The sequence below is a fragment of the Apostichopus japonicus genome, chromosome 14 (genome assembly GCF_037975245.1).
Source record: "Apostichopus japonicus isolate 1M-3 chromosome 14, ASM3797524v1, whole genome shotgun sequence".
Lineage (NCBI taxonomy): Eukaryota > Metazoa > Echinodermata > Holothuroidea > Aspidochirotida > Stichopodidae > Apostichopus > Apostichopus japonicus.
The window spans coordinates 26,011,215-26,028,479 of record NC_092574.1 but is presented as its reverse complement, the minus strand read 5'-3'; the positions used below and the strand labels follow the sequence as shown (position 1 = coordinate 26,028,479).

At 38.3% G+C, this 17,265-nt stretch overlaps 1 protein-coding gene across 1 annotated transcript; it reads left to right on the top strand.

The window, feature by feature from the left end:
• Nucleotides 1-7,657: 7,657 nt before the first annotated feature.
• Nucleotides 7,658-16,603, top strand: LOC139980222 (E3 ubiquitin-protein ligase RNF14-like). The gene is made up of 8 exons (XM_071991729.1): nt 7,658-7,815; nt 8,528-8,745; nt 9,291-9,439; nt 10,412-10,622; nt 11,066-11,355; nt 12,755-12,983; nt 13,807-13,967; nt 15,056-16,603. The coding sequence occupies exons 2-8, from the start codon at nt 8,571-8,573 to the stop codon at nt 15,224-15,226; spliced, it is 1,386 nt and encodes a 461-aa protein (XP_071847830.1). The 5' UTR covers nt 7,658-7,815; nt 8,528-8,570; the 3' UTR covers nt 15,227-16,603.
• The last annotated feature ends 662 nt before the right edge of the window (nt 16,604-17,265 follow it).

The window sequence follows — 17,265 nt, the reverse complement described above, 5'->3', positions numbered from 1 at the left end:
ATGCTTTATCAACCAATCATATGCCATATTTTGCTTTCTCATGTCAATCATCTCTAAATTTAGCTCCAACGTAAGTGACTCACTGCAAAGAGGGTATATGTGATTGGTCAAACTGTGGAGGCGTTACGAATAAATTACTGCGGTATATAACTGTTCATACATCTACAGCTATATGCAAATTAGAGACTGTGTAGTAAACGGCGCAATTCCTGTTAATCGCTGGTGCAGAACGTATAAACAAAACACTGGCCTGGTAACCTCAAGAATGCACTCCAGTTTTCGTGATTTCCGGTTTGGAATGTGAGGTTTAGTAAGATCTTGAAATATCGAGAGCAGAGAGGGTGCTTTGCCCATCGGTTTCCGCGAAGGAAACTACTTTGTATGTTTCTTTAAATTGACCAATCGTCGATAAGACTTGAACAGTACTTTTGTCATCATAATTATGAAAAAGCAATGACTTTGTGCTTTGCCGTTTTTGTCCACCAAATTTGATTGGTACTTGACCCGGAGAGATATGAGCAGTCGATATCGATCAGCAGGACCCGCCCTTTTCTCGGATAACTGGACTAGTCTATAGCCCTGATCCATATTCAGTACCAGACTTTTCATACCCACACAACCAGACTCTTCCCTCTGATGTTTATACTCGTGAAAAGAGGGCTGGAGAAGGAGCCTAAACGGAATTCGTACCTGGACTCTCCCCGTAGTATGTCATGCAGACCCGTAGTCAGGAATTTAGTTGGTGGGCACATTTTTAGGAGGTGCACACTTCTCGTTGCATGTACTTCTACACACGGTGGTATCACATATAGGGGCACAGTGGTGGGCAAAGTGGAGGGGTACGAGCCTGCCGTCATGCGGTGTATACCAATCTGTTTACGCTATATATAATTCATTTGCAGACGTTAATTCAAGGGAGTCAGTGCGAGTCTTAAGAACCAAGACAGTGTAATAGTCGTGTCAATACACTATGAAGATGACATTACACACTATATCCATCAATACAAGCAAGTATAACACCAGGACCTCGACATGGCCGGAGATGGGGGAGAGGAGGGGAGGATGCCAACCTTAAAATACTTTTCATACCAAACCGATCGACAACAGGAGGGATGCCGTCGCAGGCGGAAACTTAATACATTGTCGCCCACTACCCCATCGCCCCACCCCCCCCCTTATCCAGGGTACCTGCATACCGTCTGTAAAGGTCATCGGTACATCCCCAAAATGTGCTGTAAAGGTAAATAATTATGATATGTGTTTTGACTGCAACACGCATATACCGCCGTATAACTTCACAAAGCATTCCTCCTTAATGCACCAAGATACCACATAGATATGTCCATATACAGGGAAATGGAGTGTTTGGATCACCAGGACAGTACACTTAAACGGCAGCAATTCTTAGCTATATTGTATACCCGGAATGTAGGAATAGCTGGGAAATTATGCAAAAACAGAACAATCTTTTCCACGAAAATGCGTAAAATACATAACACGGCCATGTTTCATGTATCGATCCTGACCTATTGATTATCGTCGCATTATGCAGTCTGTATTGTGCCAGGGATTTTAATTTACGAGCCATATTACGCGGCATGTCTATTGTTGGCTGTTTGTCTTTTCCAGCTTAAATGAACCATTTTCATAAGAAGAGATGGAAATCCACTGAACTGAACCTATAATTCATGTCAAATATGAATTTACGAAAGTTGATTGGATTGGTACAAATGACAATTGCAATATATGCGCAGTGAAGTAAGAAGAATGACACATCTGTGAATCGTGTATATGCAGTGAACATCCGAGGATAGAATTACATGTATCCATGTTATATCTCGGTATTCATATCTGCGTTGGGGGAAGGGGGGATGGAATGGGGGTGGGGATTAACTAGTGGCTGGTGAGTACTCAGTTGGGAAGCGCTCTCCACCACATGCGTACTTTGCAGAAATGTATTTCGGCGGTAGATTTTATTTTCATGAAAATGTACCAAAAACTTACATTCTTCGGGAAGAGAAGAAATAGTGCTACCTCCACGATTGGAACAATGCATAGCTTACAGCTTAATTCTCGGACCCCCTCCCCTCCCCTCCCGCCACTTTGGGACGGTGTCGGCAAAGGGTGTTTCTGAGAGATGCACTCCACGGAGGTGTTGGATCATTCAGCTTGATCCTTTGCATTCTCAAAACTAGTTTCAGACAATTAAAATGTTCCATTTTTGTTTCATATAGCCTATCCCATAATCCTTCGAAACATAAGTAAGCCTGGCCGAAAATCTAAGGAACAAAGCTAAACTTGGAGATAAAATACTCGTACTTCTGAGAACAAATCGTGACCATTTCTGCGTCCTACTTGGGCAGCCGTAGCATGTAACATTTTTCTGGCGCAGTTTCCAAACTGGCCTGACCAGCTTTCTGTCCCACTTTGATAGCTAGTACGCCCCCCCTAGTACGTCCCCCTAGTACGCCCCCTGTACTTATGTAGTCTGTGACATGAGGTACAGTGCCGGAGTAGTAGAAAAGTCCAGTGAGTCGTAGCCCCATGTTCAAGGGCCCTACAAGTTCAAGTGGCCTCCTTAAATACTTTCAGGCAAGAAATACTGCCGTCAATTTCCATTTTCGTGGTAAGAAATGGAGGGGAACATATGGTACCTTGGGGCTCCAAATGGTGTCATTCTGGCACAAATAGGGGGGGGGGCAGGTTGGACGGGCATTGTGATCCTTTCCCTTTCGAATAAAGGTGCCATGGTACAATGTACGCTTCACGAAATGTTACATGTCTTCATCAATAGTTACGGATTACGCTCGATATAGCCTATCATGGAAAATAAACGTCATAAAGTATTTATTGGTTGACTCGTACACGGCACCGTTCTATGGTAGCCCATAAACGGCAATCTCCAATGCGCATAGGCGTTTATGTTGACAGTGCATTACGCATGTACACTGTCCACAGGCGCATCCGTATACTTGACCATATACATGCACCACGGTGGGGCTTGATTTAATGATTCCAATATAATCCCTCGTCCAAAATTGGTACGGTCCTAACAAACTTGATTTACTACGAATCTTCTACCCCTCGCCCCCCCCCCCCCTTCTATACACACCCACACACAAATGCACCTCTGGAGAAGCAAAACGTTCCATGTCACTAATATGACAATCTAGTTTGGTTTCTATTTGTCCTAAGTGTTTTGATGGGGTTTATATTAAAGGTACCTTTGCTTATAAGAAAACCCTTTAAATTGTGTTTAACTTTATGATGTAGTAAAGGATAGCCTAACTGCATGTCAAGAAGTTGAAAGTATCATCTATTTCTGCCCTTCTAATGACATGCAATTACTTGACATGACAACATTTTCAAAATATGCGCAACCATGTGTCCCAAGTCACGTCGAGACGTGAGAATTGGGATCTGCGAGAGAGTTATCAGCATATATCAGTCGCAAGGAGTTTGCCACCAGTCAACGACCATTAGCCTCAGATCGACCTTTGCAATTTCATAATCACCAGCCAGCCGTCCAGTGGTGCGTAAATAGACGCGAGGTGTCCTCAGTTATCAAGATGAACATCTGATGACCTGATCGTGAACTTGGAATTATGAGAACCTTGTCATTTCATTACCAGGGATATATCTTTAATTGGATACCGTATATATATGGAGGCCTGAATATAAGTGAACTGTGTTCATTTATTTGACAAATATTTGTCATGTTAGTACGAAGAGCACATAATAATGTGATATAATTTTTGTGATGTAATATTTTGAAAAGGATCAGTTACTTTCTCTGTTTCTTTCTCGATTTTTTTTTTTTTTTGCACCTGGTACTGATGAAGTGGTGTACGGTTACTTGGCGAGCCATAAATAATAATATAAATGAATAGCATATATTAAAGTGCTGTTATCATGCAGTAAAGCATGCTCAAGAGCACTGCACAAAAGAACCAATATACCTGGGATATATATAAAATTACCAAACTTAAGAAAACCTAAAATAATAATAACAGCAATAAAAGGAAAAACTGATAGGGTTATAAACCACAATAAAGAACATAAAAATATAAATATACATAAAAATGGGCACAGTAATGTGTCTCAAATCGTTGGGAATCGACATATACCGATTTAATTCGGCATATCATCGATTTAAGATGGTAGATGTCGATTTAAAAGGACATACACAGATGTATTTGACATACCATCGATTTAAATTAGTATATGTCGATATAAACTGGTATATAAGTCGATATGTCGATTTAAAATGACATATACCGATTTAATTTAACATATCATCAATTTCAACTGGTATATGTCGATTTAAATTAACATATATTGATATATTTTACATATAGTTGGTATATGTCGATTTAAATCGATGATATGTCGAATTAAACTGGTATATGTCAATTTATATCGGTAATACAAGTCAATTTAAGCTGCTAGAAACTGGTATAAGTCGAAGAAATTGGTATATGTCACTTAAATGTCGATTCTCCACGAATTGAGACTTTCATGATGGCCCGCCATAGTAGGGTGTTGTATGGGATATCTTCAACAGCTTGCAGTGAACGGTTGCTATAAATTTGTACATGAAGTTGCAGCCTCTGGAATTGTGTCCATGGTATTTCAAGGTCACGGTTCAATGTATAGCCAATTGGCTAATTGGAAGTGTTCCATAACAAATCCATGTTTGGAGGAAGCTAACCATATTATCACCTTCACCTAAAAGGGATATTCCGGTGTCAGACAAGCGAGTTGTCAAAACAACTACCTGGTCAGACCATGGAGGTAAAACAGGTCTTTTTGACCTCCATGGTCAGACCAGTTCCCTGGTCAGACAACGGATATCAATTATTAAGGAGAAAATATTGCACATTATAGTTGAAAACCCCATCTCAATTTGAGAAAAATGGGTGATAAAATATAACTTGTTTGGACTGGCTAAGCCATGTATAGATTCTACAGGGAGTATGCATGGAGATGTGTGTGAGGTTTTCTCTTTAAAAGTATTACTTTTCTATATAATCTTTTTGTTGGTTTATCCTTTAACTGTGACTTATTGGGAATGTCTGCTTATAGCTGTCAATTGCTTTGTACGTTAGGGTTAGAGGTTAGGGTTATATAGTTGTTGTTGCTTTCTGTTGTTGTAAAAATATGATTTACTCCGTGAAGAAGTGAACAAACAATCATGCAAAACCATACAAGAAGCAAGTCACCCCACAATTGCCATGACGACATCATTTGCTCTGTCGTTGCCGGATGCATTCACTAAATATAACCAAATATTAAAATATTGGTATCATCGCCAGACTTATAATACATATATGAGGCAGTATCTGGTTTTGACAATTACAAAGGTTTTCCTGCTTTTTTAGTCAGGCAATCATGATTCCAACCACAAGAATATCCCTTTAAATAACAGAGACGAGAGACGATCAGAACATTTCTTGATTAATTTGCTAGTACATATAAATCAATGGATTAATAGTTCTGGACTGAGGTGCCAACGTCATCATCGATTTAGCCTTAAATGAAGGGATATATGAATGATCTCTCACAGGCTGAAATATTCCCAAAGTTTCAAATACCTATAACAATTTCATACCTTTCTTTCTAAAGTTTTATTTTGTATGTTTCTATTGTATTTCACAAGTTTGTGACAACCTTGTTGTTCCTTTATGTTCTACACAGTGACTGAAACAGGACGAGTTTGTTGAATGTGAACATTCTTGTATCTCAATATTTCAACATCTCAGTAGATACTGAGATATTAAGATCTTGTATCTCACTATTTAATATCTTAATGCACAAATATTAAGAGAAATTCACCTAAAATATATTAATATCTCGTCGGCACTTTAAAAGCTCCATATTGATGCACTACTAACTCGCTCCACTGCTAGTGACTAAGAAACATAACGGTTCCACTAAAACTGAAGTGGGACTGAGGGATAGTGGGAGGGGGAGGGAGACGTAAGATATATGTATTCCCCCCCCCCCTACGTCCATATACATGAACGGTGAATCGGTTATGCCACTTATACGCGCCATGGAGTTCCCGTTTATGGACGCCCATGAATGCACGTAGTCTCTGTGTCATGGACACCGTTTTATAATTCATCACAATAAAGAGACCCACAGACGCGTCAACAAACTGTCACACTTGTGTTCATGGAAGGAGGATCTAAATGGGTCACTGTTTGTGCAGTCGACACGGCTTCCAAAGGTTAAAGATTGAATGCAAAGTAACTATTGACTCACATTCCATTAAAGTCTTTGTCAATACAGGAATGCCTTTCGGAAATACTTGCCTTTTGATTATACCAAAACAAACATGGCATTGTCGCACGAACTTTGTCGGTACTTTTTATTACTGCTATGTGAACACAACACTATAAGGAAACCTACATACTTCGACAGACAAACCAAGTCACATGCTGTTGCTATACTTATCGTCAGTAAAATTTTCAAGTTGAGCTCCAGTAAAAAATATATTGTGAACTCGATTATACTGCAAGCCTGTACCTGTATTTTATTTCTTACATTGGCATTCGGTTGAATTCTTTTGGTAATCGCAATTTTAGGCTCTCGCCTAACTTGTGTTTTACTTAATTATGGACGAGACGCGTAATTTTTTCCTAGGACGAATAAGGGCATCGGCCAATCAAATCCCTGGATTCCTAACATGTGACGCTTTTTCATAAAACATGTTCTGAACCCTTTTTCCTAGTTTTGACCCCAGATTATGAACGACAATCCTTCATTTCCTAACAAGAGCTATCCCTAACCCACTTTCTAAACCCTAACTCTGATTTAAAACGAATTTGTAAATTCCTGAAAAATCTGAAACCCTTGTTCGTCCTAGGAATAAAAATTAGGCGGACGGGACTTACTCATTATTATATAGCCTATATAATGCTAATAAGAAACTTAGTGCAGTCATCTGTTGCTTCATTGAAGAAGAAGTCTGAAACTCCTGATATACTTACGTGACACCCGGGCCATTTACCTTCTCCACCTCTGCGATCGAAAATACCAAGCAACTTGCCCGAAACATCAAGTTGCCGTTGTGAGTATGGGTTGGTAGATTGTCGCCGAAATCAGCTTAGCAAAAAAAAAAAAAGAAAAGAAAAGAGAGAGGTAGAAAAATGGAAACCGACCCTAACCCCCCCCCTCCCTACACCCCTCCTACATATATGACTTCAGGAGTGCAAATAAGTAGTATGAATGAAAATTAATAATAATTTATTATTGCGTTGCGCAAATATTGGGCCTGCATTGCCCAAAAACTTAGACAGAAAATTTCGAATTCTAAACCTCCACAATATGTTATAGAATGTAGGTTCTGTCTGCTCCCTCCCTATGATATTACATTTTTCAGCCATTATTTGTCACCTTGGCAGCTTGGATCCAAAACACACATACACACACGAATAAAAAAATAGAATTTATACAGGTAAACAATAAAAGGCTTTTTTTAACTTGTAGTATTTGGCATTTAAAAAGCCAGCATTTCCAATCCTGGTTGTGATTGTGAGCACTTTGAGAATACAACCAGAGCCGTAGATATGAATGTTCACGCCCTCAATCCATTACTATAAATAGAAATTACATCAGATCAACTTACGACAAATTGCATCAGTTTTCGTAACTATGTATGTACACATACGATATAGCAGTGATATATATGTACCTTATTCTAACAGAAAAACCATTATTGTGATCATGACCAACAAGGAAAGCTACGAAAATAGGTGACAGTAAAACCAAGATAGAAAACAATCCTCGGTGGACGACGGCAAAAACAAGGTACTTTCTAGCATACTCCATAATGATCCATAATAATTTCCTGGTTGTGTTGTACTTGTACTTATAGCTGTACAACTTAGTTGTACTGTACTTGTAAGTTGTAGCCTACTTGCACAAGTTGCAGCCTGCCTTTGCGTTGAAACTAGGCTAAGCTTAACCTTCATATTATTATTGTAACTGAGTAGCTTTGCAGTTGGCACATCTTAGGCTTAGCTACATGGAGAATGTAACAGGTAATGACCTAGGCCTACACTGAGATATATGGCGTAGTGTCAATCGTAACATGTCCTTTGGCGTAGAGTAATTAGTATCAAGGCCTTGCCCATTACCTTTCAAAGGGGCTCATGATAGGCATACCCACTCGACTGGACAGGGGCAGGGGAGAGGCAAGAATCTGGGTTTGCAAAACAAATTCAATGATAGGCTTACTTAATGATTGCTTGGAGGTGAACAAACATGAAATTTGGAACATGCCATCTATTTCAATAAACATTGTTTCCCAAGCTAAATGTAGTGCATGGCATATATAAGCCTGTTTGCTTTCTGATTTGGACTTCTTTTTCTCTTCTACTTCACCCTCCAATCCTCTCATAACTCTTTGATTGAATTCACAGCCAATTTATAATTCTGTACCTTACCTTCAAATTAAGCACATGGTATGTTATTATCTTTGTTAGTATGTCCATTTTCCCCTACTTTTCTTTTACCACAGGTGAAAACCATTAAATCGATAACAGTTGTCAAGGATACGTGGTATGTCAGATACTGAAGCCAGAAATGACGAACTTCTTGCGCTCAACGGTATCTTTGACGAAAATGTGTTCAAATCAGACTTGGACAAAGGAGGAGAAATTCTCATCCACTGCAAACTTCCTGAAGATTTCCATCTTTTTCTCAGGAATGAAGAATCCAAGTTTGCATGTCAAGCAGGTGATGATCACATTTATTGTTACATCCATAAATCTTAATATCTTTTGACATATTTCATTGAAAGTAATACAAGTGTTAATTGTCACTAACAAAGGTATAGGTATTTGACCAAAATGAGTTACAAGGGGGAAAGAAAAATTCCAGATCAAGAATGTTTCAGGCTTCGCCAATAGTTTTTGTCATCAAACCAATTTCATAACATGAAAGAAAGAGTGGATGGTATAGTTTTTTATATTAAATACTGACTCTAGAGAAAAATTTATTGTAATTCTTACATTATTTTTTACTTAATCATATTTGCTATCCTTTTTCAAGCCAGATAAGTTCCCTGTCACTAGCTTTCATCATGATCATGTATTGACAGGAGTAATAATCAACAGTCTTGCTATTGGTAATCTTATCTAATTTAATCTAATCTAATCTTATCAAATCTAATCTATATTGTTTGTAAAAATTGTTCAATACATGGTGTAGTTCAAGTGGAAAAGGAAAAAAAAAAATTTCATAAGATTAACTTTCTTCATTCTTAACGTTTTCTGTTTTAGGAGCAAGGCTAGAGGAGAAGGAAGGGAAGGTACTGATACCTATCAGTTTCCTCCCGCCTCTTGTTTTGAGGTTCGACTACCCCGAGGATTACCCATCATGCTCTGCTCCTCATTACTCAATATCTTGCAGGTGGCTTTCTCAACAACAGGTACAGTTGTCAAAGACAGCCACTTGTACATACTTACAGGCAACCATTACAATGGGCCCCTAGAAACTAGCAATACAGAAATTAAAACGATAAACGTGATGGATTCCCTACAAGACCCACTATTAAAGAACAAAGGGATATACATGATGTGTGTGTGTGAATGCCAGAGAATAATGTTTTGTTCTCTTTTTGTGTAGCAGTCTTGAAGCTCTGAATTTTGTCTGTTGTGAAATACTGTTTCCCGTTTAAAACGAAACTGCTATGTATCGTCTGTACACTTTTGTAGCAATTTGACCATTTTGCGTAGCATATCCCGATGGAATACTGGATACATCATTCCCTGTATGTGTGTGAATGTGTTTGTGTAACACCTTGGCTTGTAAATACAATACCTTTCTCATTCCTTAGAAGCTATCATGCTGCAAATCAACTGCATGAGTTCATTTGAACCAGTAATTGGTTTTCGAAAAGGTAGCTTAGTCAAGAATATAATAGCATATCTTCCTACTCGAATGCATCAACAAAGAATGCATGACATTTTGTTTAAAGGTCTGCTGTATAGACCCCAACTATAGCACGCTGTTATGGAAAAGTTTCTTGAGATTATCATTACGTAATCGACCTGCCTTGGTCGTAAAATGACCTCTTTTACCAATTAGTCTGCAACGCCTGCCATATATTTGTTCTTGTACGAGGGTCTTTGTGTGAATGCTGTATGATTAGCTTAACTGTAGACATGAACTTATTTCCACACAGTGTTCACACAAAGAGCCTAATGGTGCTAAGAAGCTATGCAGGCTAATGTAGAGCCTGAGGTCGATTCACGACCGTGGCAGGTCGATTACGTAATCACAAAACTTTCCAAGCTATAGCCTGCTATAATTGGAGCCAATAAACCAGATCTTTAATGTTCCAAACATAACCAGCTGGTTTGGGTTCATTTCAAATTCAATTTGGTTCATCTTGTTACAGATTAACGTTATCAGACAGTCTCTGGATAATATCTGGAAGGATAACAAGGGAGAGGTCATTCTATTTCTTTGGGCAGATTATCTGGAGAATGAATCCCTAAATGACCTTGCGTTGACCGATGCAATGACCATAGAGTATGAGAAGGGTGAGCCACGGTTCAGCTTCAACCCTCAGTCTGGTGGAAATGGAGTGATTGTACCCAATGTTAAAGGTGAGGATTACACCCAACATGTTTTCACCCCTAACATCCTTGATAGAGACCAAAATTATCAGGATTCTTTTTGTCGGGTCATTTTCTAAAATGTATTCATATATAGACATATCTTTGTAATAAATAATTGATTTCCTGCTACATTAATGGATTAGGTGTAAGAAAAAATAATAACCTGTGTACAAGACAGGTTCCTTCAACCCTTCAAATAAATGTCCATAATGAAAAGAAAAAAATATTATTCCATTTCATTGAGTTTATGATAGCCAGAAAAACCAAAGTTAACAGGGTATGCTTTTATGTAGATTAAGTAACTACCCATTTTAGCCATCTATTCAGCACACATTTAACAGGGCTACAAACATTGTCTCTTTAACCATCTTCCAATTGTGATATATGAAATAAGTCTTTCAATTAAGTCTCTCTCTCTCTCTTGCTTACAGGATCTCACAGAGATCAGATATTTTATGCTTCTAGTCCAGAGTCCACCATCACAGAGATTGTGAACTTTGACCTTGCACACAAAGCAAAGATCTTTAAAGCAACTGTATTCTCATGTGGGATCTGTTACTCTGATGTTCAGGGCATTGACTGCGTGGCATTCATGCCATGTCAACATGTTTACTGTAAGGAGTGCATCACTGAGCACTTTTCAGTTAACATCAAAGAAGGAAGGGTACTTGGACTCTGCTGCCCTGAAACAGATTGTGAATCGATGGCAATACCCAGCCAGGTTAGTACAGGAATCAGGTTATACCTTGAGTTAGCAGACTTGCAGGGGATCTGTGACAATATTAGGGGGGGGGGGGTTAGGGCACAGGGATCCGTAGGGAGGCCACAGCACAATTGGGGTCTGTAATAGCCAGCCAACAATTTACTGACTAATATGTGCTCATGCTGGCTATTAATCCTGAGAGTGCCATCTCGGTCAAGGAATATTGACATTTTTCTAGGCCCCAGCCCAACGATGGTAAGAGTGAGGTCTTGGTGATACGCACTGTCTCTTGGGGGACCCGGGAGCATTTCTTCATTGTCCCTCAGGGTCTGTAGATGAGAGAAGGTTGAGTTTCTTTGCCATAGAAATATATACAACTTTATAGAGAATTCTGTAATCAGGACCTGACTTGTATTTCTGTTGTTATGAATCTTCTAAATTTAGATACTGTCTAGGCTGTCTATTAAGACAGTTAGAAAGGTTCAAACATTTCCAATAATTTAAAGGTTCAACACAAGTGTGAAGCTCTTGAGGTGTTGTATAAAGTAGACTCCACACTCTGTGTCTTAAGGTCTGACTGTGATTTGCCTCTGAATCGTAGAAAACAGTGATCAACAGTTATTAAAAAACAGACAAAAATAAACACATCCTGTCACAGATCTTTACTGATTCAGTGGGGTCTCTTGTTGACAGAAAATTAATGAATTTGGTTCTGCATAAATTTCTTCACACAATAAGTGTTCGATTGTATAAATTGTCTGTCTGTTCTGAAGTGAATTGCAGTCGGAAGCAAGGGAAAATGGGACACTGCTGGAAGAGCAAAAATTATGATTTGCTCGTTAATGGCTGTAACTTGTTGTATTTGTGTCAAAGTAAACAGAGATATACAGTTTGTTTGTGCTGTGACCTTCTATTTACTACAGTGGAATGGATAAGAGAGATGGCATGACTCATGAGAAGCAATGAAATATAGGATTTGGGTGGTTGTGGCTAAGAGCTATGAATAGTTAAATTACCTGCCAACCGAATCACTGATTTGCAATATAGGATTGTGGTAGGTTGTGGCTACAAACTCTGAATAGTAAAATTATCTGCCTATTTTCCATCTGGGGAGGATCACTGAGCTTCTAGTCATTAGGCTTTTCCCAATATCACATATAGCTGCTTCACAGTGTCGCATAATAACCATCCATGCCTATATATGGACAAAAATATTCTTAGTTCAATAAAAACTGTCAATTATAGGTTAGTATTTGTTTTGTGCACTTCAGGTGTGCATCTTGTATCTAATCACAGAAATGTTGCAAATTTTGCTCATTTAAAACAGATGATTGATTTGGCAAGATCAAGGAATTAATTACATGGGTGGATGATATGCAAACGAGTCATTATGAATATTCATTGTACATACATACAGGTACGGGACCTGGTTGATGAGAGCCTGTTTCAGAGGTACGATAGCTTGCTTCTCCAGACCTCATTGGATAGCATGGATGACATCTTCTACTGCCCTCGCCCTGGTTGTGGAGAAGCTGTTATAAAGGATGAAAGCGGTCACCTAGCAACCTGTTCCTTGTGCCGCTATGTCTTCTGCACACTTTGTGGCAAACCAAATCATGGGGTGTTTGACTGCCAGCGGGCCAAACGTAAGTAGATCTTGTGTTAGTATGGTTAGATTGGAATGAATCCAAATTCTCTACCTCACCACAGCTGCTTTTTGTGTACCATGAATAATGTATATCCTTTGCCATACATAGAGATATTAAATAGATGTTACTATAACAGATATGACCTTATGAGTAGGTGGTGGGCCACCTGTGATTCTTGTCTCATGTTTTCTATTTACAATGTCAGCTTCATAAATATTTTGGTGTTTCATCTCTTCTGTGTTCAAACTTGTTCAGACTTGACTGGAGCTAAAGTTTGAGTCTCTTTTCAAGATATCAACTGCACATTGAATTAAAGGTGGCAGTAGGCCTGTATAACCATTAAGTGTGTTAACCAGATACAACCATGTTTAACCAATGACCCATGAAGTGTGAAAAACATATGTAAACATGCCTTGCTACATTATTATTCTAATCTATGGCTTCACCTTACCGTGGGTAATTGCCATATTGGGTTAAGTCTTTCCTGAGATATTAGATCTGTGGAAGGGTCTTTCAAATTGTGGTTATTGATAAATATTAAAAGATGGTCACACTTTTCTCGACCCTAGTACTCTTTCATTCAGTTCCCCCTCAAGTAACAAAATTGTTTCATATTGTGCTACATACTGCACCCCCCTCCCCCCCCCCCCCCCGGCACTGGCTTCGATGGTGACACCCTTCTTATCCCGTATGATGGAGTCAATTAGCAGTCAGTCAAATTGCTTGTAAATGACAAACAGCTTTTGATGAATTTTATTCACAAATAATGTCTGGCCTAGATACATTTGATGTTAAAATTCAAGATCTGTTACTCTTACAGGAGAGATGATAGAACGGATGAAGAGAATGAAAAGGGAAGAGGCAGAGAGAATGGAGCAGGATGCAGAAGAATTCTTAAAGAGAGAGTTAGAAGAAATAGCCGGGGAAGAATACGTCTTGAAGAAGAGCAAAAGATGTCCAAGTTGTGGGTTCCATATTCAGGTATGGATATTATTGTTATCCTTACATGAGAGAACTTAACTGAATCACCACAAAGTCATGCTAAAAGTGATAAACATTTTCACTTTAAGGCACTATGTTGTTACCAAAAGGCATCTTTGTCAATGTTTTGATCTTACCAACCCCTGCAGTGTATACTGGCAGGGTAAAACATCTCAGAGCAACTTGCTTAAAGGATTGGTTCAGGTGTTTGACATGTCTATTTTGTATGAAAGAGCACAAAAAAACAAAAAGAACAGTGAAGAAACTACTATGATAGCATTCTGTTAAGGAGATATGACACTTTGAAGATATCAAAATTTCTTTGAAAACGACTGGTGTAGAAAGACTTAGGCCTACTGTGAGGGTGTGATGTCACATCCTCACTTCCTTAACATTTGTGAATATATTTCTTAAAAATTATTTACATTTTTTAACACATTTGAAAATAATATAATCAAAAATTCTTCAAATGTTTAATCTCAAATACTTCCTTTGACAAATATGAGATCTCCTGACATACCTTTTGGTTGAAAGTCATGAAATCTCACAAAATATTTAGAGAAAAAAACAAAGACTTTTCAGGAATGTGAGGATGTGACATCACAGCTAGTCAGATTTCAGCAGTTTCTACACAATCTGATAAAACTTTACACTTGAATATCTCTTTAACCGAAAAAGATATTTGAACAGTTTTTTTCACCATTGTATTTCTTTTATTGTCCTCCTTCATATAACATAAACATGTATGACAACTGAACCAATCCTTTAAATTGCAAACAGCAAGAAAACCTTGTAGGTGCCTGTAGCAACTTTAATTGTAGTTGACGATTCATACCCAGTTATAGTGTATTGTTTGGATATTGATACAAATGGAACTTAAATCAATGAATTGATACATATTTTGACACCTAAAATGATATAATTTGCAGCATTCCATTTTGTTTTGGTAACCAACATTCTGTGGTATAGTCTAATGTTCCTCATATAAACAGTACATTGGAGAGTCCAATGAATATTTTCTTTGGATTGAATTTCAAACTTAGCCAGAAAAGAGACAATGCCTATCATATACTTCCTTTATTTGACAGAAATCTGGTGGCTGCAACAAAATGACCTGCTGTCGGTGCAGGACCTACTTCTGTTGGGTTTGTACGCAATCCCTGAATAACAACCCCTATGACCACTTTGAAGACCCAAAATCCAAATGTTTCCATCACCTCTACTCAGATCTTCATGATGATGACGAATGGCTAGATTGAAAATAAAATTGCTTCCCTTTAGAGAATTTCCATGAATGCGGTTGTCCAGTTCCATCTTTCTCAACTTGAGATATGCAGACCACTAGTGGTTCTTTAAAACCTTCTGGGGTGGGGGGGGTCTTCTTGGTTTCACAGAGGATCAAAGGAACACAGTTTAAGTCTGTAAATGCTGAACAGGTCTGTCAACAGTTTACTGACTTAAATGCTCTCTCAAGAAAGGCAGAACAAGTTTGAGAGTGACCATCTCGGCACATTTTCCTGACCTCAGATCCAACCATGATGGAACTAAGGTCATTACTGATACTCCATATTTCTGGATGACTGTGAATATTGCGTGTAGGTGTTCTTGGATAATGGTCGAAAGAAGCTATGCAGCCAGAGGTCAAAGGTTATCATATCACATAGTTCTCAGGGTCATGAGGTCACAGGTTATTATATCACAGCATTCACAGGGTCATGAGGTCACAGGTTATCATATCACAGCATCCAAAGGGTCATGAGGTCATATAACTGTATTTGTAGTATGTTTAAGTAGAGTATGTAATATTCACTCCCAATATTTGTCTGCACATCCTCTTTGCTTCCTCTCGGGCACACCATGTAAGCCTGGAATCCCATGCATGACGTCACATCTACAGTGTGACATCACAAATGCCCTTCCTCTCATAGGCAGCATATTAATGTGAAATTCTTTTATCTCTTCCTTAAGACTTTGGGATGTCATTAGTAATGGCCAATGAAGCCATTTCTTTTCACCTCTTAATATAAAAATGTAACCAAACAAGAATAAAGAGAACAAGCTGGAACACAAGAAGGAAATGTGTGAAATTATGAAATTTTCTTGCCAGTAGGTTTGTTGTGAAAAGATTTGTAGTGTAAACAGGTTTCTGATCATACAGCAGTCTCACTGAGGTTAGTTAATGACTGTGAGTGAATTAGCTGGGCAAATGTGATTTTGATAAATTATCATAAACTTTAGCAAACATTTTGATGACATTTTCCTGATAAGTAAATTTGGAGCAAATAGATTACATAAAAGAAATTTCAATACATACTATGCTAATAATACACATTAATACAGGAGACGGTTACACTCTGGCATTGGACTAGGAAGCTTGTGTCTACATGTATGTTCTTTAGTACCCACGCTTTGGAACCTCCGGTATTTTTTAGTAGATAGAAAACTTCAAGGAGTGAACATCTGTAAAGAATTTCAATCTGATTAATATCATTGATATGCATTGATCTAAGGTCAATGCAATTAAATAGTTGTTACATTTACATATTTAAGCTAATTCAGATAACTAAATGTTATTATTATATTTGTGTACATGTGAGATGATTCAATAATAAGTAAAGAACTTAACAATACTCCAAGCATCACTCGTCTAGTTCTATGTTTGTGTTTCCTTGTTGTTCCCATCATATCCGAGTCAAACATTTGCCTGACAAAATAGCTTACAAAAAGCTTTTTGTCACACACCTGAAATGAACCTTGCTGAAGTCCAGTGACAAATATTTTGGTATGGAATTTCGGCCAGAGGGACAGAAGAATCAATTTGTAATCGTAGTTGCAATTTGTATCTCAGTCTATCTAGAATAAATAAAAGGAAAGCATTCAGGTAGGGCATGAGCAAGGGACAATTTGGTGTAGCAAAGCAAACTGCTATGCAAAAATGATCAAATTGCTACACAAGATATGCATCTATCATTGTTACTTTTTGTATACAAAACAAAGCTTCAATCGGCTGAAATCATTATTAAAAATGTTAATACTTTTGCAGGAAGGGTTTGGAGCCTTTATATGTTGATGTTTTCACAGTGCCAATAAAAGGGGGTGGAAGGGGTGTAGGATGGGCGTCTGTGCGTTCTGAGGGCAGTAAACCTTTTTATCCAATGCTAACCTATTTAAAATGTCCCCCTTTGTGAGCCGTGTCACATCTGCACTGCGTCTTTCTTTACGTTTTTCCGTCTCCTTCTCTGTTAGTGTACACCGTACACATCAGTTCCACTTTGAAGTTTGGCATATCCATCCAAAT

Bases quoted from the DNA above. Each gene is read 5' to 3' on its own strand.
- LOC139980222 (XM_071991729.1), top strand. From the start codon at position 8,571: ATGTCAGATACTGAAGCCAGAAATGACGAACTTCTTGCGCTCAACGGT. The intron at 8,746-9,290 runs GTGATGATCACA...TTTCTGTTTTAG, and splicing joins CAAGTTTGCATGTCAAGCAG to GAGCAAGGCTAGAGGAGAAG. The intron at 12,984-13,806 runs GTAAGTAGATCT...TTACTCTTACAG, and splicing joins TGACTGCCAGCGGGCCAAAC to GAGAGATGATAGAACGGATG.